At 39.2% G+C, this 23,776-nt stretch overlaps 1 protein-coding gene across 25 annotated transcripts in view; it reads left to right on the top strand.

Annotated features, from left to right (window-relative positions):
- Positions 1–17,172, top strand: part of MCTP2 (multiple C2 and transmembrane domain containing 2) — a 270,449-nt gene extending 253,277 nt beyond the window's left edge. For 10 of the 25 annotated variants that reach the window (XM_069558923.1, XM_069558918.1, XM_069558924.1 and 7 more), the window contains 3 exons: positions 7,614–7,723; positions 14,309–14,406; positions 16,584–17,172. In XM_069558923.1, the coding sequence (XP_069415024.1) occupies positions 7,614–7,723; positions 14,309–14,406; positions 16,584–16,652 (277 nt within the window). In that variant the 3' untranslated portion in view covers positions 16,653–17,172. The other 15 variants (XM_069558929.1, XM_069558935.1, XM_069558930.1 and 12 more) reach the window with 4 other exon arrangements.
- The last annotated feature ends 6,604 nt before the right edge of the window (positions 17,173–23,776 follow it).

Genomic DNA, 23,776 nt, shown 5'->3' with positions numbered 1-23,776 from the left:
TCCAGTAGTCATGTATGGATGTGAGAATTGGACCATAAAGAACGCTCAGCACTGAAGAACTGATGCTTTTGAACTGTGGTGTTGGAGAAGACTCTTGAGAGTCCCTTGGACAGCAAGGAGATCAAACCAGCCCATTCTAAAGGAAATCAGTCCTGAATATTCATTGGAAGGACTGATGCTGAAGCTGAAGCTCTAATACTTTGGCCACCTGATGCAAAGAGAGAGGGTGGGATGATTTGGGAGAATGACATTCTAACATGTATACTATCATGTGAATTGAATCGCCAGTCTATGTCTGACGCAGGATGCAGCATGCTTGGGGCTGGTGCATGTGGATGACCCAGAAAGTTGTTATGGGGAGGGAGGTGGGAGGGGGGTTCATGTTTGGGAATGCATGTAATAATTAAAGATTTTAAAATTTAAAAAATAAAAAAATAAAATTAAAAAAAAAAAAAAGGAAACCAAAAAAAAAAAGAAAAAGACCCTGATGCTAGGAAAGATTGAAAGCAAAAGGAGAAGGGAGTGGCGGAGAATGAGATGGTCAGATAGCATCACCGACTCAATGGACATGAATTTGAGCAAACTCTGGAAGATAAAACTTCAAACTCCGTGAAAGACAGGGAAGCCTGGTGTACTGCGGTCCATGGGGTCACAAAGAGTCGGACACGACTTAGCGACTGAACAGCAAAGCCAGTATGTAGTATCTTTGAATTAAGTCCTCAGTCTTGTAAGCAGGAATATTGAGTGGATTAAATGAGTAAAATGACCTTTTTACCTTTTCTGACATGTCTACTCTACAAGTAGTGAGTGTAGGTTCTTTTCTACAATTTTTATTTATGGCTGTGCTGGATCTTCAATGCTTTGTTCAGCCTTTCTCTAGTTGCAGTAAGCAGAGGCTACCCTTCGATGTGGTACGCAGGGTTCTCATTGCGGTGGATTCTCCTGTTGTGAAGCACAGGTTCTCGGCATGCAGGTTTCAGTAGTTAGGGCTCTCAGGCCCTAGAGCACAGGCTTAGTAACTGTGCAAGGGCTTAGTTGCTCCGTGGCATGTGGAATCTTCTCAGGCCAGGAACTGAACCCGTGTCCCCAGCATTGGCAGGGGGATTATCTACTGCACCACCAGGGAAGTCCAGGTGTAGGCTCTTGAAGCAACTCTCTGGATTCAGATCCCAGTTCTGCCACTTAGACTGGAAGTGATTTGTGGCCAATTAGTACCTTTCCTGACTCAAGTTCTCATCTGTAGAATGGACATGCCAGAAATTCCTATTCATAATATTTCTGGAAGAATAAGATCAATTAATGCCTGTAATGTCTTTAAACTAGTGGATGGCCTGTAGTAATCACTTAAAATTTTTCATGATTATGAATATTGGTAAAATTGCTTTGACCTTCTTTCTCTGTGTATTAAACTTTTTAAAACCTGAGAAACATTTAAACATTTTATTACTAAAACTGTTGGTTGCTTAGGAAAAAATATGTGACTTCACTGACTAGGATGTTGGGAGGGCAAATCTGACATGGTGTGTGCAGACGTGTCTGGTACACAACTTTATTTTTTAGCATCCAACAGATAAAGACACATAACACACCACATCCTTGCACACGAGCAAATGATCATTGAGCTCTTTATAAGGATTGCATTAATTGGGAAAAATTGACATCTTGATAAAACTTGTTTTTAATTTATGAGTGTAATATAGTCCTTCATCTATTTGGGTTATCTTTAGTTTATCTCAATATCACTTTAAGAGTTTTATATATAAATATTTGACGTATTTTTGTGCGGTATAGTCTGAAGTACTTGATTTCGGTTATTTTAAATGGTCTCTCGTTTTCAGGTTTTATCTCCACCTGTTTGTCACAGGATAGAAAAGTGAAATTTGATTTCCAGCATTGACTTTGTATCTATCAACCTTGGTAAACTTAGTTATCTTAATTTTTATATGAAGATTATTATTCCTGATGTTGTATTATATAAACATATTGTCTAGGAATTTTTTTTCTTTCTTATTTTTCAGTCCTTATACATTTTATTTTGTTTTCTTGCTTTATTGTCTTGGCTAGAAACGCCAATCAGAGAGAGAAGGCAATGGCCACCCACTCCGGTACTCTTGCCTGGAAAATCCCACGTGTGGAGGAGCCTGGTGGGCTGCAGTCCATGATGGGGTCACAGGGAGTCAGACACAACTGAGCGACTTCACTTTCACTTTTCACTTTCATGCATTGGAGAAGGAAATGGCAACCCACTCCAGGGTCCTTGCCTGGAGAATCCCAGGGACAGGGGAGCCTGGTAGGCTGCTGTCTGTGGGGTCTCACAGAGTTGGACACGACTGACATGACTTAGCAGCAGCAGCAGCAGCAACACCAATACAATGTTGAACAGAAGTGGTATTAGCGAACATTCTTTTCTCATACTCGAGTCTTGAGAGAAAGCTTTCAACATTTTGCCCTTAATGATGTTGTTTTCTGTAAAGATGCTTCATCAGCTTCAGGAATTTACTGTTTATTCCTATTTTGCTGAGATTTTTTTTATCATGAATGTAGGTTGAGTTTTGTCAAACTTTTGTTTTTGTTCATTGAGATCATCATGGTTGTTTTTGTGTTCTTCTGTTTTGGTTAATGTGTATTATTATTGTTGATTTTCAAAGATTAAACCAATCTTACATTTCTGAAATGAAACCAGCTTCATCATGCTATCCAGTCTCCTTATATATGCTGGGATTTTATTTACAATTTTTTTTACTTATGATTTTTGCAGCTTTAATCATCAGTGAGATTGGATATATAGTTCTTGAAAATTCTTTATAGTGTGAAGGTTATTCTAGACTCATACAATAAGTGGGCAGTATTCTCTCTCATTATCTGCAGTTTGTGTAGACTGTGTGTCATTACTTCAAGATTTTATAGAATTTTCTGGTTAAGTCTCTGGGTCTGAAGTTTTCTTTCAGGAAAGATTTTAATCAAATATTCAGTTTCTGTGGCATATATAGGTCTGTTCAGCTATTCTATTTCTTCTTATATCTGTTTGTATATCATTTTCTAAGAGTGTGTCCATTTAAAATTTTCTACTTTTTGATGTAAAGTTGTTTATATAAAAAAGATCCTCTTATCGTCAATGACAGTGGAATCTAGCTTTGTCCACTTCTTTATGTTTAAAATTGTGTTTTCCCTTCTTCTTGGCAGTCATTTATCAATTATATTATTCTTTAGCAAGAACTGTCACTACCTTTGTTAGTCTCCCTGTTGCTTGTTTTCTTTTCCATTAATTACTACTCTTATCTTTATTACTTTCTTCCTTCTACTTTCTTTGAGATTAATTTACTATTCTTATTTTAACTTTTTATGGTGGATTGCTAGACTGTTTATTTTCAGTCTTTCTGTTTTCCTAACATAAGCATTTATTTTTTTTATTTTTATTTTTTATTTTTTATTTTTTTTTTAGTTTTTTATTTTTTAAATTTTAAAATCTTTAATTCTTACATGCATTTAAAGCGCTACACTTTCCTAGGTGCTTAGCTCTGTGCCAAACATTTTGGCACTGATATTCATTATTAATTCACATTTAGTAAAAACTTGCTTTCTAATTTCTGTTTTTATTTGTTCCTTCACGTGAAGTATATTGCTTAATTTCGAAGTATTTGAAGATTTTCTACCTATCTTTTTGCTCCCGTTTTTTTTAAAAATATAAATTTATTTTAATTGTGCTCTTGGTTTTTTAACTGCATTGTTTTATGGTCAGAAAATAGAGATCTAACAGTGAGCACCTTTTTGCCATTCCACAGTCTAATAGTCACCATTACTTTTAGCATCTTCCCAGTCAGTTCAGGAACCCTCTTAACCTATGTTCTGTATCTCTTCTTTTTGACATCTGTCTACTCTTTGTGATGCCTTTTAAGTGCTTGTCTGGGCTGTCTTGCACGACTCTATTTTCTGTGGTGTTTAAAATCCTGTTTAATTCATGCATGGAGGTCTTAACTTTCAATCTCTGTGTTTCTTTTTAAAGTTTTACTTGCTTTGTTTTTGAATCTTCTTGGTCGTTTTTTACAATCTCGTCCTTGACTATTTTTAAGCCTTTGTTTTATGACTTTTAAAGTATTAAGCATTATTATTTAATGTATTATGTTTGCTGTCAGTATTTGAGGTCTTCTGTTTGGGGTTTTACTATTACTTCTGATAGCTCTTACTCATGATGCTGTGTATCCATTTATATTTTACTCTTTTAACTGTCTGTGAGCTCATAATCTGTGTGTGTGTGTGTGTGTGTGTGTGTGTGTGTGGAGTATACTCAGATATATGGGTTAATAATGCATTTCCTTAGAGAAGATTCCTGTTCTAGTCACTTTGGGGTGATTCAACCTGGAATCTCTTTTTTTAATTAAATTTCTGCTGAGGTTTTTTTAAAGTATACTAGTAGCATAAACTTGGATGATAAATCCAGGTACCAGCATCATGACACAGAGAATTCTTTGCATCTATTTGTATGTGGTAGATTTGTTTTCCTTTCTTTTCATCCTTTTCCACTGTGTCTTTCTACTTCTCTCTCTCAATTCATCCTTACCCTGAATATGTAAGTTTTATGCAGTGTTCTTCTACTTGAATCTTCTTTTGTGGAAGCCCTAGGCTATATTTATCTTATGCCCCCCATGCAGTTAACAGATATAGAAGTTCAAAATTTTAATATCTGGCAGAAATTATTGGAGTGAAATTGACTTTGGAAGTTGGTAACCTCCAGAATTCTTGCAATACATTATCTTTTACACTCTATTGTTTTCTTATTTTTAAGTTGGTTTATTGGTAGCTTTCTTTTTTTTTTCCAACGTACTAAAATTATTTGTCTATGATTTTATTTAGATATTATTTGATATCAAGGCTATTTTCTTTTTAACTACTTACAAACCATACTGCATCAGACATTAGTGACCATCTCTGCATCCTTGTGCAAAGATATTTGCAGGTTAAATTTCTTGCCCTGGCATAACAGGAGCAATTATGGATTCCATAACATTTTCTCAAGTATTGTGAAGTTGCCTCCTAAGAAGTTCTACTTGGAAGAGAATAGTCAGGGATGGACCTACATATATGCAGAAGTTGTGATGAACTTAGTAGTGTAAAATATTTCATTTTTATCTTTAAAAACTATAAACAAGGGTTTTTTAAAGACAAGGTAAACAAACATAAGTGTGTGCAACAAATATGACAAAGAGCTGATTTCTTTAGTTTCCAAAGAGATTTTGTTTGAGGAAAATATCCAGCAACAGAGTTCCAGGGAAAACAAATAAGCAGTAACTTCTTTGTGTGTATATGTGTGCATGTGGTTAAAATATGCAAGAAATAGAGCTATTGTTTTTAATAAACTTAAGGTAAAAATTTAATTTGAATACTAAGCTATCTTTCATGTGTTACCGGAGCTGTTTTTTAAAATTTATTTTTGATTGGAGGATAATCAGTTTACAATGTGTGTTGGTTTCTGCTCTACAGTGTGAATCAGCCATAGGTACACTTATGTCCCCTCCCTCCTGGACCTTCCTCCTACCCCCAACCCCATCCCACCCTCTAGGTCATCGCAGAGCACTGGGGCTGAGTGATACAGCAACTTCCCACAGCTATGGGGGAGTTTTACATATGTTTTACCATATGTAAAACGTATCTACCATATGTAAATATCTACAGGTATTTACCATATGTAAAACAGCTATCTGTTTTACATATGGTAATGTACACGAAGAGCTAACCATTTTAAATGCCAGTTCCTATTTAATTCTAGCAAAACTTTCTGCTATGGATATTATTATTATTCCCATTCTGTGGAGAAGAAATTATCATTCAGATTGATTTGAAAGATTTTCCTGTCTTTCTCAGCTTTTCAGAGATAGAGCCTGAACTCAAATTCATGCCAGTTTGCTTGTAAATTTTCTGAAGTATTTTCTTAAATAGTTGCCCCTGGCGAGGATATAAACTGAATATCACTGATAATCAAAATGACCAACAGTCATATTAAAATGTGTTCAACTTTGCTTATAACTTAAGGGCATGAGATAGCAAATACATACATACATGCGTAGTATTGTGTCTCCCTGTAGGCAGTCTTTTTAACAAGAGATTGAGGGGTGAGTTGATTTCTCCTATATTATTCTATTTTTTATTGAGTATAGTTAATTTACAATGTTATGTGTGCATTTATATGTATTTTTCAGATTCTTTTCCATTGTAGGTTAATATAACATACTGAGTATATTTCCCTGTGCTATATAGTAAGTCCTTATTGTTTACTTGTTTTATTTATAGTAGTGTGTTAATCCCCAAATCCTTACTTCAGCCTTGATTTGCTCATCTGTAAGAGGGAGGTAATCCTTACTCGAAAGAATTATTGTTAAACATTACAATCTCTCTCTCTCTGTATGTATATATGCTGCTAAGTTGCTTCAGTCATGTCCGACTCTGTGCAACCCCAGAGACAGCAGCCCACCAGGCTCCCCCGTCCCTGGGATTCTCCAGGCAAGAACACTGGAGTGGGTTGCCATTTCCTTCTCCAGTGCATGAAAGTGAAAAGTGAAAGTGAAGCCATTCAGTCATGTCCGACCCTCAGTGACCCCATGGACTACAGCCTTCCAGGTTCCTCTGTCCATAGGATTTTCCAGGCATATATATATCTATATATATCTCTGTATATATAGATATATATATCTTAGGACAGTGGCACCTACTAAGTGCCCAGTAACTATTATAAATGGCTCTGCCCAAATCCCCTGATATGCCCCCCAAAAAAGATAACAGAAATAAATCTTTCATCTCATTTATTTCCTAGCACAAGGCAAGGCAAAGGGTCAAAACAGACATGTTAAGTGAAGATGCCTGGAAGAGTACTCTAGGCACTCATGAGCTCTCATCAAGGCAGTGCATTTTATGACTACTTTCTAGGATTCTGGAAGGATTTCCACAGTACATTCAGTCCCACATCTCATATTTTCTAGATCTCAAGTCAAAACAGACAATAGATAGGACAGAAGGAGCCAGGGTCCCCATGAAAATGATATGCGGCGATATCCTTCGCGTAATCGGTGGGTTGGTGGTGTAATGGTTTATAGCCAGAAGCTCCGTAGCCCATTTTCAGGGCATCATTACCCTTCTGGAGTCAACGAGTCTGGAAATTCTAAATATAAGTTATTAGAAAAACACAAGAGCACTGTAATAATAGCCTCCCATCTCTAAATATTTACTGGCAAGCATGTGTTAATTGAGAGAGAAATATTGACTTTGAAGTGACCTAACTCACCTTTCATTTTGAAGCTCTGCGTTCACAGAGCCACATGACAATATTGCGGTGTTTAATCACTGTTGAGAGTCAGAGTTTTCTCTTAAGTACTGTCGGTTCCAGGAAGGCAGAGTCACCAAGATCCAGAGGAGCTGGATGGCAGTTGGTCTGTGACCTTCACCTCAAAACTGTTTTCCAGTGCCCAGTCATTCTGGCAGACTTCTACATCCCAGTTTTGAGAAGCAACTTCTCCAATAGACCTTTTTTCTTGTGTGTAACTAAGAAATAAAAACATGGCAAAATGAATCGACCACTTTTCTTTAGCATCGGAGAAAATGACATGTATGTGGTTTGTCTACAGCACATTTAACTGGACGGTCCCATTCCTTTCATTCCTGGCCTGTTTGATACTGGCAGTTGCCACCATCACATTGTATTTCATTCCACTCCGGTACATCATTTTAATCTGGGGTAAGTTTGGCACGGTCCTTTTGCTAGCAATCAATTCCAGGTAAGAACCAATTACTCATTTTTAAGTGCAGCTATAAACTTTAAATGTGCTTTTGTTGGCAATTAAACATGAGATTAAGAAAAGCATTTGGGGATCAAAAACTTCCAGGACCTCCCTGAAAAGGCCAGTGGCATGAACGGTCAGCACAGATACTTATAGGCCTCTTGCATAATTGCAATCAAATAAAAATGTGATTGTGCGTGCAATTTCCCTTTGGGCTTTCAGAGTCATAAATACTCCTGAATAATATACTGTTGTGGCCCAGTAACTTTCAGGAAATGCTGTTATTCAAATAGTGAGCAAACACCTTGCCCTGTATGTTGTATAAAAGTATATCTAGCCACTACTAGGCTGCTCCTGACATGTCATCTCCCCTGGAAGGAAGAAAAATAACTTAACCCAATACTTAAAACCAGAAGCAGAGAGGTGAAAGGGAGGGGCACACAGTGGCCACCTAACCAATGCCTGATAGGAAAGGGAAAGCTATTATTTACCAGGGGAAATGGTAAGCCTATATAGAGTTCAGCTGCTTTTTAAAGAAACAAAAATTTTTAGAAACAAAAGTGGCACACTGGAAATAAATTTCAGGACTTGACTTACTACTCAAGCTAACAATTGGAAAAATTACAAGAAGCTTTGTGAATATTTGTGTCTGTTGCTGGGTGGGCACTGGGTTAACATAAGGAGAGTGTGCTACAGTTAATTAACTAAGCAGTCACCCCTCTTCTGGAAGAATCTCTCACTTCTGGTTTTCCATGGCTTGGCTCCTGTGACGACTACTCAGTTCTTGACCATAGGCATCTATAGGGATCTGCAGGTTTCAAGAGATTCAGGGAAGCTACACATATGTGTGTTGAGATGCATTCCTCTTTAAGCAAAAGCTGAAAGCCTGCAAATGCCAGGGTGAAGGGGAGCTATAAAATATTTCTAAGACCATTAATTGTAGACCATTTCCAAAGAGAATCCACAAAGGTAGAATCCTGCTGATGAGAAAGGCCAAACCTGGACATGCAGAAATGGGAAAAATCATAGGAAAAATAGAATAACTCATAACATTTCAGAAATAGAGCATAATCCATTCATTCTGTTTTGTCCAGGAAGTGAAAATTCTATCACATAAAGTTTCTCTTCTTTGTAACAAGCCCATGAAAAGGAAAAGCTTTTCTAAGTTCCTCTTCAGGGGTCCATTTTAATACTCAGTAGTGCTCACTATTTGAGGAAGTTCTCATACCCATGCTTAGTTTTTATTCCTCTGTTGTGTTTTTCACTTTTAGCACATTGGCCCATATTTGACCCTTAGGAAAGAGGACATGGAGCTTTTCAAGGGCCCATTGATTAAGAAGGAATATGTGTTTTATAAGAAGCATTTTCCTGAATACTCGTATACTGAGTGTTATCTGTATAGACTGAATAATCTCATTCTTTCTTGCTTTTTTTTTTTTGCACTAGTTTCTCAGTCCATTTACTCTCCACATTTAAAACACAGATCTTGAAACTCTTTATGATCTGTCCCTAATGAGAATTTGATCCAAAATTACAGTCATTTGGCCAGTGTTTTCCTCATTTTTAAGATGATGTAAGACAATAGCGTGGTCAGCTTGGTAAACACCATTGCCCATTATTTCTTCATCCTTCTGGAAGAGAATGCTTTCCTGCACCTCACCTTAGACAAAGAAAACTATACTGTATTTCTTCTTTAGAGTGTCCAATTCAGGATTCCAATCCCTCTTTCAATTTACTCCTAATCCCTTTGACCTCTAGTTTTATCCTCCAAGTTCTTGACAGCTTTCAAAGTCAACTTTTTGCATCCACTTAATGAGACATTGTTCTATTTATTGTTCAGCTTATGAATGAAATTATGAAATAGCATCGAGTTTATGATGCTCTCCTGGACTGAAAGTAATCCTTTGAGCTTTATATTGTCTCATTCGTTAGTTTTGGATTCTAGACAGAGGTTTATAGTTTACTGATGAGTTTACCATAGATAACGCAGTCAAAAGCCTTGACCATCACATTATCTCTTGCCTCTTCTCATTATCTAAAACCTGCTGTACTATCATGGAATATATTCTGCCTTCCTATCAGGACTTATTACTTTGTAGGACAAGTTAGTTATTAGCTAGCACAGACCCAGGGCTTTCCTTTGCACGTCTCTTACATGACCATATTCTTGGCAGAGAATTTAGCATGTAGAAGGAAACTTTATATGTTTGAATTTCTATTGTTCCCTTTAATCTTATTAAGGCTCAGAGGACTATTTCTTTATTCTTTTCAGGATGGAAATGAAAAAAAATTATGTTCATTGCCAAACTGTTTATAGTAGTAAATTAATTTAAAATAATCAAAAATGTTCAATAATAGAGAAGTGATTTAAGCACATTATGGTAAATTTACCCAAGGTACACAGTAAAAATTACGTTTGAGGGGAAAATGATTATATGATGATATTAAATTATATTACATTATGATATATTTTTATGATACATTTACATTATGATTTTTGTTGCTTAGTCCATAAGTTGTGTGTCTGACTCTTTTGCAACCCCATGGACTGTAGCCTGCCTGGCTCCTCTGTCCATGGGATTTCCCAGGCAAGAATACTGGAGTGGGTAACCACTCCCTTCTCCGGGGGATCTTCCCGACCCAGGGATCAAGCTGGCGTCTCCTGGATTGGCGGACAGATTGTTTACCTCTGAACCACCAAGGAAGCCTATATTATGATATTACATTATATTTTTAATAAGGATATTTTATATCCATGTATATTGTGATCACAAATATGTTGAATGTACCTATATTATATAACATACATGTTTGTATTTATTTTGCAGCCCAGTTAATACAAGGCAAGACCTTTTGCTCTTTGAATATGATTCATTTTATAAATGCACAGCTGAAGGACTAAAAAAAAAAGACTTTCTTATTCTAAGTTACTTACTCATTTTCATTGAGTCCTAAAATAAGTAGATAAAAATCTTCAAAATTTTTGTTCACTGTTTTTAATCTTTTGGAACAAAATTATTTAACTCTATGTTCCTCTAGAGTTACATATATATTCCACTATATTTCCATATTCTTTACATCCAAATAACATTTTTATATAAATATTTCTTAAGTAGCACAATTATTTAATATAAGCCTATGATTTAATATAGCCTAATTTCATGATGACCATGTGCAATATTCCTTGATTCACCAACTTCACTGTAAGGTTTTAAAGGACAAGATACTTTCTGTCCTCTTTACCATGTAATTCCTAGTGAAGCTACACAAAGGTAATAGATCATTGGTGAGTACTTTGCAAATAGTTTTTGAGTGGATAAGTCTGCAAGTTTAATACCTATGATCTCATAGATGGCATTTTTTTTTTGAGCCTGCCACCCCTCTTATTTGGGAGTATAATTTTTGAAAATTAAGTTAAAAGTCGTTTTAGAAGAATATCTAGAATCTTCTCTAGGAAACTGTAGATTTTCAGCACTGAATTTTGGTAATTTATTTGTTTCATGTATTTCTAGAAGGCAAGGCACCTTTGAGGATTAGATCCCACATAGGTTTTCTGTATGTTTTGGAAGGTTTCCCATATTCTTTCCATTCTGTTCTTCATCATAGATGCTCTAAAGATAGCTTTTCAGTTCTGATCTGAGCCACTTCTGGTTTTCTCAAGTAGATTAAGAACACCCCAAGCAGATTTTGAGCATCTTAAAAGAAACTATGACTTATTTAACTTTGTATCTCCATTTGATAGCACAATATATCTTACGTGTAAGACGCTTGACACAGGAGCAAGCAAGGACCCTCTGCCCACCTCACCCACCCCCACCGATATATTGCAGTCAGGGTTACATGCCAGTCACTCATACAGTGTTGTATCTAACTCAGTTTGAAGAGGTTATTCCCTACTGACCATATGTGCAAAGCAGCCATGTAGTTCTTCATCTCTCATTCTCCGTTTTGGGTTTTTTTTTTTGTTTTGTTTTTAAACTGGAGGGATCTTTCCAATCTATTGATCTATTCTGTCTATGATCATTAAATGATAATGCCTTTCCCAAATGTGAATCCCTTGGTATTTAAATTCCACTTTCTTTCTTTGTCTAAAAGAAAAATTCACATCATATATGCCCTATTTGTATTGTTTAGATTTAAAAATCTAAAGGTACCTGCTACTGCAGAAAGACACAACTTCCAAACTGGGTGTGTGATAACATTCTGCCAGTATGAAGACTCTGCCGTCACCACCTTCTTTGTTTTCTTGGCTTATTGACATAGACAGTAATGATGGTAGCCCTCTTCCTTGTGGGGAAATTCTAGATTTTGGAACACTTTGTGATTCTCCTTTCAACCCATGGTACTATGTAAGGCAGGCCTCTGTTATTCAAAATTTAATATAAAAAAATCTAAGACAGATGAAGTAAGTTGTCTGAAACCACGCAGCTAATAATCCATGGTGAAACCAGACTGGGGCCCAGCTATGCCCGTCCCCAAGCCTTCTTACTTGCCCCGTTGCCCTTCAGAGATGACCAAGCGATCTCTGCTGCCATGTTGGCACTCGCTTTCACACAGTAGACAATACGGTAGAATTACTGACATTTGAGCCTGTGACACCTTAAAAAAGATAAGGTGTGGTTTTGTAGCATGCAATCTGAATTCCTTATAATTTTCAGCCTAACAAAGTTTTTCAAACAGAGACTGTCAGAGTGCTTTATGGACTTCCTTTTGCCCTTATTGGTGCATTTGAGCTACTGGGCAGGTTTGTAATCTTCTCAGTGACTAAGAATGCAGTGTTTTGATCAGCAGTGATATTATCCCTGCCTGGCTGTTCATTGTAAAGACTCCAGATGCTCACAGTATATATAATTAACAATAGAAGATATATCTCTTCTCAATACGTCTTTGTCTCCCTTCATCATTTTGCCTTGTCTGTTTTCTTTTGCCAAGAAGCCCATGCTACAATTAAATGTCTTTAGAATAACACAGTGGAGAGCGTTTTAAAGGAACACTGGGGGAAATTTTAGCTAGAAACTTGGAGCCGGCTGTGGGGGCAGAGAAAAAAGGAAGGCACAGCGAGGCTTTGACTTGAGAAAAAGGGGGTTATTCACAGGAAGTCATCCCCGGCCCAGGCAACAAGCCACCCTTGACTTAGGAACCTGTCTGGCTTCCATTTGCCACGTGGATGTAAATCTGACCCTCTTAAAGAAACCACCAGGACTTCAGCATTGTGTCAGGTATAAGGGCATGCAGAAAGTCCAGTTCCTAGATGAAAGCAAAGTAATATTTAATGAAAGAAGAGAAACATCAAACCTTTTCTGTGTTGTGGACTGTTGAATAGGTAAACCTTACCTTGACTTCGGCATAGGCACCAGTGGGAGAACACACCGTGAGCATTCGGCATTGTGGGGGTTGACAAGGACTTAGTTATGGTCCTTGATAGCAAGCACTCTGTAGCCAGACTTCAGGCGGCCACCTTGTCTTTCTGCTTCTAAAAGACAGCACAAAATGCAATTGACGCTTGGTGAAAAGATCACAGTTTGTGAGCTCTGGCTATATAGGCACACCCCTGCTCCCCGAAAGAGCTCTGAGCAGCAGAGTAGGAAACCAAGCTGGTGGAGAGGTGCCTCCCTCTGGGGAGGGAGCTCTGGGCAGAGCTCGTCCTGGACACGCCCGCGTGCCCCCACCAAGGACAGCTTAAACATTTCAGTTCAGTCGCTCAGTTGTGTCCGACTCTTTGTGACCCCATGGACTGCAGCATGCCAGGCCTCCCTGTGTCCATCACCAACTCCTGGAGTTTACTCAAACTCATGTCCATTGAGTCAGTGATTTAAACATCTTACCCCTTTCTAATTACCGTTGTCCTGAATCAGCACGACTCCATGGCCTAGCCAAACCCACACACCAGCACTGTGGTCCATAAATTAAGCTAGCAACCAGAGTAAGATAATTTTCCAATAATAACTTTTCACAGTTTTCTGCAGCATCAAAGTACGACCAACATGTCAAGTTCTGTTCTGCAGCGAGAGAAGGAAAACCTGTGAAAATGAGTTGGAAGGGGGGAGATAGATTTCTTGCGGGTTCTTTTTAACAACAACAAAAAAAAACAACTCCCACCCTCCAGCTCCCACTGCTGCCTCTGGTCCTCAGCTCCCAAGCAGAGACTTGTTTGGGCTAATGAAGGCCTTTTTCCATCTGGGACATTCGTTTTCCTAGGCGAGGAGGCTGTTAATCAGCGTTGTCCAAAAAAACCAATGAGCTCCACAGTTTTAGTGTGTGTTTCTGCCGCCCTGCTGCTGGGCCTGTAATGGGATTTTCACAGCTGAAGAAGGCACAGCCCCTCTCCAACGATCCCCCCTTTCTCCCTCCAAGAAAAGACATTTCTGAATGATTCCACATGACAGCAGCGGGTGCATGACTTGAGATCCAGTGATTATTTTCACACTAATTTTTACTTGTGAATGCTTCTCCTCCCCCAGTCGGGTGACTTTTTAAAGATGGGTAGACAAATGGAGAGAGATCAACAGACAAAGAGATCTCCTGATATGTCTGTTTTCCAGGCATAAACAAATTCACTAAGAAGCTTCGAAACCCCTATGCCATTGACAATAATGAGCTTCTGGACTTCCTCTCCAGGGTACCATCTGATGTTCAAAAGGTACGTAATCAACAGCCACCACCAACCGGGGCCCCAACCCCAAACTGTGGCCTGCCCACCCTGCTCCCGAGCCAGAGGAGGAGGGGGCTGTGCTTGTGTGAGTCACTGAGATAACGAATCAGAAAATCCTTCAGGAGGCCTGGCTGGCAGAGAGCTGGCCAGCAAAACCTTTGTCCAAAGCATGAGATGATAGGGGACAATTATCCTGAAAAAGAGCTACTTAAGAATGATCTGGAACTCACACTGCGAGGCTGCAGTGCGGGGAGGTTTGTCCTTTTTCTGACTGTTTGCCTCCCCAAAGAGGGTCAGATGGGCTCAGCAAGTGGGGACACAGGAAACCCAGAGCCAGGGGAGGCTTGCCCATTTTCCTCCTCTTCCGGATGGCAGGCATTCTCCAGGAAGTAGGAGACAAGAGGATTATTCTTTTGATCCGTGTTTGCCCCGATTATCTCCCAGGCCTCCCCCCTCTCCCCTTCTGTCTGAAGACCTAAGAGATGCTGAGGACAGAGCTCCCACCTACTCCAGTACACATAAAGGCAGAGACGGCTTGCGATAATTTGAGGTTAATCAGAAGCATTACTCACGGGTAATGGTCCCTTAGTCCAGCAGTGTCCCGTTTCTGTGGCTACGAAGAGATTAAGCAAGGCAACAGCACCAGAAAGTCTGTAGAGCAGCCTCTTCAGGCATCAGGCTGGTGTGAACCCAGAGGCGGGGACGGCAGACACAGGTAAAGATCTCTCTAGTGGAGAACAGAGGTCAGAGAATAGGTAGCTGGGGAAACAGTGGCATGAAATACCATCAGGATGATCAAAGCCGCGATCTGTTATGATGTGAGAGAATCCCTAATCAAACATCAGTTCTCTCCTCAGGCCGCTGTACTGTAATTCATTCCCCAGCACCTCTGGGTGGAGTGCAGAAATGTAGGGTTGACCGGCCTTGGAGAGTTTCTTTCCCTTTTACTCTAAGTTCTAGAGATTAAAATAGACTCTGTGTTGCTTTTTTTTTTCCCTTTAACCTTCTTTTAATGATATAATTATGTATTAAAATATATTAATATGAATTTACTGGTTAACATTGCATTACAGGATTGTGAAATAGTAACTTGGCCCCTGTTTGTTGTGCCTTGAAGATTGACAGGCATATCATCCCCTGGGGGACCTTTACAAAACAGCTGTAAGGAAAGCATGCCTTTTTCGCGTATCTGCTTTCCACCAAGTGTAGCTCAGCTTGTGTGATGGGGTAGGATGTCCTTGGGGAATTTGGCACAAATACTCAAAATAGTGAGCACATGTGGTCTGTGATACAATACTTTACACAAAGCCATTCCACAGTCAGCCTATCCGAGCCCACACACCAAAGCATTGTGATTGCAACGCACCATCACTTGAGTCACAATGTGCGGTTTGTGCCTGCATCCTTGAAGAAAGGAAATTCCCAGCAAGCACCCCCTAAGGACTGTCTGTGCTCAGTTTGGGGACCAGCCCTCAGCAAGGTCATCCAGTTGGCATTGGCATGAAGACTGAGGATGCAACAAAAGAGCATTCAAGGGAAGTGCCCAGGAAGCTAGTGAGATCTGCGAGTATCTCCAAGAACACTTGCTAATAACACAATAGGCAGTTTGCCACTGGGGACTCCCCACGTGCTCGTGTTTGTCACAGATGTTTTAGCCATTATACTGTAAATGAAATCCATTTTTAAGAGAAATCTTTATTAGTCTAGGGGGTATCCATTTCAACATTCTTTCCCTCTCTGGCAAAAGAAATGAATATAATTGGCAGAGGTTTTTTCTCCCCAAGATTTTAGATACTTTTAAATGAATAATTCGTAGTAAGTTGCTGTATCATATACTAAGATAAACATTCCCAAGGGGCCGTTATCAAGCTCTTTCCTGGTCGAACACGGGCACACACACAACTGAAATCTAGCAGTGCCCCGAGAGCAGGTAGAAACCCATGCATCTCATAGGAAAAATCTGCTTTTAATATTTTGGTTTCAAGAAATGATGCATGACTCTTCAAATCCTTCCTGCAATTAATCCCTCCATGTTCCTGTGTTTAGAAAATGATTCATTACCTTTGAACCTTCCTTCCTTTGCCGGGCTGTGTCCTCGGGGAGCCATTAGCACGCTGTGGTGAGCTAGGGTTACCTAGCCGCCAGCGTCACGTCTGTTTTCACAGGTGCAGTACGCGGAGTTGAAGCCGGGCAGTAGCCAGAGCCCTGTTCGGAAGAAGCGCCACGCGCTCTAGGACACACACGGACTCTGGACGCCAGCAGCCGATGGCGTGTTGGACTGATGGGACTGGTGTTCTCTGTCGTTCGGTAGTAGCCGTGGTGTTTTTCTGAAACGCGTGCCATGTGGAGCCCTGTCTTTACCCTCCCTGTCTTCATGGCATAGATGCACGTGCCCACGGGCACATTCGTATGCAGGGGTAATCGACTTTGCATCTGGAGTCAGCGCCGCGAAAGGAAACACTCCAGAGACTATAAAAGACTAACATCCCTTCTTCCAACGGGAGACTAAAGCAAGCTTCCAGGGGGTCTCAGCACCCTCCTTGAGAACAGCAGGGTGCCACTTGGATGCGAGCATGACTTTGAACTTGTTTTCACATCTCTAACAGTTTCACATCAAGATTCAGTTACGTTCGCTGGCACCCCCACCCTCCTTTCAGACGATTGCTTTTTTTTTTCCCCCTCTGAGTTAACAAGTCCTTGATAGCCACCATCTACCCAAATAATGTATATTATAAATAAATTTTTTTAAAATTATTACCTGGATCATCCCAGTTCTTTGGGGATCTTTCAGCCATAACAACTGAAGACCTAGATGTAAAATTTCAGTAAGCTGCTTAGTGCTGGATGCCAGCCTGCCTCCTGGTCCATTGCTGGCAATGGATGCTCTAGAGTGTTCTGAGAGATCATTCGCCCAAAATGTGAAGGAGTCAGTGAACATATTTGGGTGCTTCAAATAACCGCTTCTTCTGACGTTACTTTTTGCTTATTTCCCAAATGTAATCTCAGTAGTATAGCTTGAGAAAGAGGAGGGGGGGTGAATGAGTGAATTCTGAGAGTATTCAGAAAGATAGACAGAGGAGCAGGGGACCAATGAATGCGGCTGCTTGTCTGAATGTCATAATCCCTTCACTTGCCTGCACTTTTAGGAAAGTAAAAATGGTGTAGCAATCCACGTGGATCTTTTGTTCCTAAGCAAAATAAGCTATACATAATAAAAACATATAACTCAGAACCCCATTCCTAGAAAGGTACAATCCCCAAAGTCTTTTTGAGTATACACTTTACCATTTCGCTGTAACCTCCTCCAAGTAAATATCCCAGTTTTTGTGCATATATAAAATGAATGCAAATATCTTTCTGTTCCAATGATATTTAAGTTGTAAAGACTATATTTTGTTGACACATACTTTGTGCAGTTTTATATGGATATATCTATAAATATATGTATTGTAAAGAAAAATTGAAGTAAAATGATCTGATTCAATAGTGAGTTTTACTGTCTTTTTTTTTTTCTCTCTCTCTCTCTCTCTGGGTTGTAATTTAATAATCTTCAAACAAAATGTTTATGAAAAATGCCAAAAATTCTAAACCTTACCATCCTGTGTCTGTTTTCTTCATATTCTGTCTTCCTGGGTTGCTTTCTCACTGAGCCAGATTTCTGCATGATTTGATTTACTTCAAGTTAATGAAGCTGGCTGAAAAAGAACCTTGCAGAAATTATAAAAGCTCCAGTAAATCTCTGAGTTGTACATACAATAGATATCCAAGACCCTCTTTTGTTAAACCAGTTACTCAATCTTCTGTGTAAACAATGCCTCATTGTCTCACTCCCAACTACCATCCAGTTTATCACAGTCTGTCATTTTGTAATGACCTAAGTCAGACATTTTTAAACAGACACGTGAGATCTGATCAGTCATTTGAATGAAAACTTTCAGCAGCAAAATAACCCCTTATTTATTCAAAAGTGGAACCAGTACTTTATTGTTGCTCTTTTCTATAGAATCTCAAAATGAAATAATTCGCCCGAAAAGGAGGCGTCATTAGTTAGACTTGTTTCTTCTGTAGTCCGATTGGAATTTTCAGCATTGAGTTTAGGACACAAAAAGCAGCTGAGATGCAAAAGCAAGGACAGAATCAACCTTTAATAACTTTGTATGGAAAACAATTGTTAATTGATTAAGTAGTAATGGGATGCTAAAAATGAATGTTATCTGCAAGTGAAATGTTAAGATTCATACAAGTAGTCAAACAATATATGAAAGATTTGGGGATGCTTTGTAGATAAGGTTTATGGGTTATGGTTTTGTCATGTGATAATTAAACATAATTTAGTAGGAATATTGAAAGCCCGACCAAACTCTCCTGGTTCTCTTCTCAAGCCCATTGAGAAGCTCAAGCTCACAAGCCCATCCGCTGCCCTGCCTGGATGTCTTATGGGCATCTCTTCCTCAGCAGGTCAGGAATTTAGCATTATTCATGTGTTCAGGACCCCGAACTCCACAACTTCCTACTAGCTTTGTTATTTCCCTTACTGGCACAGGCATCTTATAGGTTGGGAGGCCCCTTGTTGCTGAGATCTAAGTTGTATTCGACTCTTTTGCAAGCCCATGAACCATAACCCTCCAGGCTCTGCTGCCCATGGGTTTTCCCAGGCAAGAAGAATATTGGAGTGGGTTGCCATGTCCTTCTCCAGGGCATCTTCCTTGGCATCTTTTTTTTTTCAGTCCTCATGCCTTTTTCCTGTCTCCCAACCTATACAATCTGGTAGATCTAGTGTTGGCAAGTTATCTTGTCCGTTTCTGATCACAACCACCCAAGCCTCTGCCCAATCTGAGGCCTCTGTAACCTCTCACAAGTCAAGGTAACTGTGCCAATTACTTTACGCCAGATTAGTCTTCATCAGTCTATTATTTTCCCTTGAAATACTTTCAGAGAAAGTATTTCTTTCCAGATTAATTCTACCTGCCTTCAAAACATTCAAAAGTCCCGTGCCCATATATGCTTTATTATTAGTTTCTTGGCTGTGTTGGAGTCCACCGTTCTTGTCACACCCCCTCATCTTACGTGTTTCTGGCATCGGCTGTATTCTGCCATGACTCCTCATTACCAGGGACTTTAACTCCCGCCTTCCTCTACTGGGTAGCCCATCCTACCTGGCACCTAATAGACACTTAGAAAATACATGAATAACAGATCAGGTTATAGAGACCTATTCTTTCTCTGCCCTTTCATGTGTGATTCTCAGAGGGCTGAGCTGGATAATTTAGTGTGGTCTATCCCAGGAAATAATTTCTTGCATTAAGTATACAGATTATGACATTATTTATAAACTCTGGCTGTGTTAATTATAAGCTTTTAAATTAAGCAATGTCTTATATTTGCAGAAGTCCTTACTTCCATGTCAATGGGAAATATGTTTATAATCAAAGCTCTCTTGGTTCTCTTCGTAAGCTCAATTTTTTACTCTCTTATCATTGAACAAACATATTGAATGCTGATGATACACTTGAATGAAAGAGAACCTTCCCTTAGTAGAGCCAGACATTGAACGGATATTTTTAAGCAGTATCATGGCATTACATTCTCAGATTCAACTTTTAAGAAGAACATTCTGGCTGTAGTGGGGACGTTAGTAATTATGAATGCCCAGAGAAGAGCCAGTTTCAGGGCTGTGTATAACCTGATGGTAGGCTGGACTTTCAAATAACAGTACCAGAAAAAGAAAAATACATAAGTGAAATTGGAGAGAAGTTAAGAGATTAAAGTGAGTAGGATTTCTCAGTTTTATGACTATGGGTGAGGGAGGGAGTAGATAGATCAAGGATGGTGCTCGGTCCTCTTGTCTCTGGATCTAAGAAGATGGTCTTGCCTTTGACCAAGAAAGAATTATAAGAGCAGCCAGGGAAGGAACTGAAAGAGCCCAGTGTTAGATAGTGTTGAACGTGAGATGCTTGAGAAGCCTCCAAATGGCAATGTCTAAGAGGTGACTGGATACATGAACATGGAACTAAAAGAAGAAATGCATGGTACTTGTACATGTAAGGACCAGCAGTCGTAGAAAATGAAGTTACATGCTTCAAGAGATTGAGCTGAACACTTATAGTCATATATATATATATAATCTTTACATATAGATTAGAGGGCAAAGACTGTAAATAGAATAGAATTAAATAGGTAAGCAGTGAGCACATTGTCATTGAATATAAGGTGAGAGCATGTTTCCAGAAAGCAGGTGTGGTCCCTAGTGCTGAATACCACTGAGATCCTGTAGGTTGAGGACAGAATATGAGCTTAAAATGATGTGGTAGTCGAGAGGACCTTGGCAATGAGTCATAGTGGAGTAGTAGGAAGAGATACCAGATAGGGGTTGACGTGTGTGGATGTCTGGATATGGAGACTGAACGGAGGTAACTCTGAAAGTTTCACTGCAAGAAAGGGAGAGAGAATAGAGATTGGGAATGAAGGAAAGTTTATAGAAAGACTGTAATAAAAAAAATTGCTTGTGTCATGAACTCAGTGTATATGCATCAGCCACAAAAAATTCCTCAGGAGTATGAGATGAAGTTGATTGTGGTGTTGCTTAGTTGCTCAGTTGTGTCCGACTCCTTTGCGACCCCATGGACGGTAGCCCAGCAGGCTCCTCTGTCCATGGGATTTCCCAGCCAAGAAGACTGGGGTGGGTTACCATTTCCTCCTCCAGGGCATCTTCCGAACCAGTGATCAAAGCTGCATCACCTGCATTAGCAAGCGGGCTCTTTGCCATTGAGACCGGGAAGCCCTGAAGTTGACATATTCATTATTTAAAATTACGTTCTGTCAAAACCCACCTCTTCTTTATGTAATATTCAGTTCAGTTCAGTCGCTCAGTCGTGTCCGATTCTTTGCGACCCCATGAATCGCAGCACACCAACTCCCGGAGTTCACTCAAACTCACGTCCATCGAGTCGGTGATGCCATCCAGCCATCTCATCCTCGGTTGTCCCCTTCTCCTCCTGCCGCCAATCCCTCCCATCATCAGAGTCTTTTCCAATGAGTCAACTCTGTGCATCAGGTGGCCAAAGTACTGGAGTTTCAGCTTTAGCATCATTCCCTCCAAAGAACACCCAGGGCTGATCTCCTTCAGAATGGACTGGTTGGATCTCCTTGCAGTCCAAGGGACTCTCGAGAGTCTTCTCCAACACCGCAGTTCAAAAGCATCAATTCTTCGGCGCTCAGCTTTCTTCACAGTCCAACTCTCACATCCATACATGACCACAGGAAAAACCATAGCCTCGACTAGACAGACCTTAGTCGGCAAAGTAATGTCTCTGCTTTTGAATATGCTGTCTAGGTTGGTCATAACTTTCCTTCCAAGGAGTAAGTGTCTTTTAATTTCATGGCTGCCATCACCATCTGCAGTGATTTTGGAGCCCCCCAAAATAAAGTCTGACACTGTTTCTACTGTTTCCCCATCTATTTCCCATGAAGTGATGGGACCAGATGCCATGATCTTCGTTTTCTGATTGCTGAGCTTTAAGCCATTAATCTAGCTTTTATAGCAAAAGAATTGCTGAAAAATTGAAATAGAATATTCTCTGAAAATATTATGAGTAGTCAATTGATAATTGAATAGAAGTCAAGGGTGACTTCTAAAGAATGGCTTAAAACACATTACCTCTTTATATAGGTCTCCTTGTATAAAACCTGCCATTCTGTTCTGGCATTTTAATGTAATGATTTACATGGAGAAAATGGATGGTCAAACACATCAGAATTGTTAACATTTTATAGCACTTATCAAATTCCAGATACTTTCTAAGTGCTTTAGATGTAATAGCCCATTTAATAATTTTTAAAAAGCAACTATGATATGCTTCTAAATGCTTACTTTAAAAAAAAACCAATCTTCTGCAAACTGTTTTAGAAAATAACAAAAAAGATTATACTTTTCTACACATTTTATGAGGCTGATATACTAGTTATCCCCAAACACAAGATGATACAAGAATGGAAAATGACCAAAATCCCTTATGTACATAAATGTAAATTTGTGCAAGATATATAGGCCTTTACACTGAAAAAAAATTAATGAGAGGTGGAAGATAAACGAAAGGATTCATGAGTTAAAAGTTCAATATATTAAGATGTCAATAGGTTGAATATAAGCCTGATAAAAATTAGAAGATTTTTTTTTGCAGGAATTAACCCACTGACTACAAAATATATATAGAAATGTGAGAGTTCAAGAATAGTCAAAGCAGTCTCACAGGTAATAACTCTAGCAGATGTACAGATGTATTACAAAGCTATTGTAACTAAGACAATGTGGTATTGGCACAAAGGTAGGCAAATAGATCAAAGTAGAAAAGACGAGAAGTAGACCCACACATATTTGGTAACCTGTGACCTAATTTATGTCAAAGGTAACATATTTGTAGTGCATAGGGAAAAGACCTTTTTGAAAAATGATACTGGGTCATTTTAGCATCCATGTGGGTAAAATGAATCTTGATCTCTTCCTTATACAATTTATAAGAATCAATTCCATATGAGTTTGCAGATCCAAAGTGAGTGAAGTTGTTCAGTCGTGTCCGACTCTTTGTGACCCCATGGACTATAGCCTACCAGGATCCTCCGTCCATGGGATTTTCCAGGCAGAAATACTGGAGTGGATTGCCATTTCCTTCTCCAGGGCATCTGCCCAACCCAGGGACTGAACCCGGGTCTCCCGCGTTGTAGGCAGACACTTTACCGTCTGAGCCAAAAGTGGATGGCAAAATAAAGATTTCAGAAAAAGATGTAGGAAAATATTTTCACATCTATGTGATATGCAAAAATTTCTTCAACTGGAGACGAGATGCTAATCATAAAGGGAAAATACTGTTAAACTGTTGATCATTACAATTAATCTTTTCCTCAAAAAATATGATTAAGTGTAAAGATAAGCCACAAAGTGGGAGAAGATAAGCAAACTCTACCTGTAATCTGACAAAGGATTCTTATCCAGAGCACATAAAGATCTATAATGAAAAGGCAGATAACCCAGTAGAAAAATGGGCAAGAGGCTTGAACAGGTACTGTATAAATGAGCCTATCTAAATGGCCAGCAAATATATAGAGAGGTGCTCAACATCATTAGTTATTAGACAAGTGCAAACTGAAATCACAAAATGATACAAGTGTGCATAGTCAGAATAACTAAAATGGAAAAGTACAGCATCTATTAAAGCTAACTGTATGCATACCCTATGATCTTTCCCCCACTTTTGCTCTTAGGTATACAACCAGTAGATACGTGCATGTTAATAAAAGACATGCCTAAGAACATCCACAGCAGCACTATTCATATAATTCCAAACATACATATGTAGTATGT

The sequence above is a fragment of the Ovis canadensis genome, chromosome 18 (assembly GCF_042477335.2).
Source record: "Ovis canadensis isolate MfBH-ARS-UI-01 breed Bighorn chromosome 18, ARS-UI_OviCan_v2, whole genome shotgun sequence".
NCBI lineage: Eukaryota > Metazoa > Chordata > Mammalia > Artiodactyla > Bovidae > Ovis > Ovis canadensis.
This window is presented reverse-complemented; position numbering and strand designations above follow the sequence as displayed.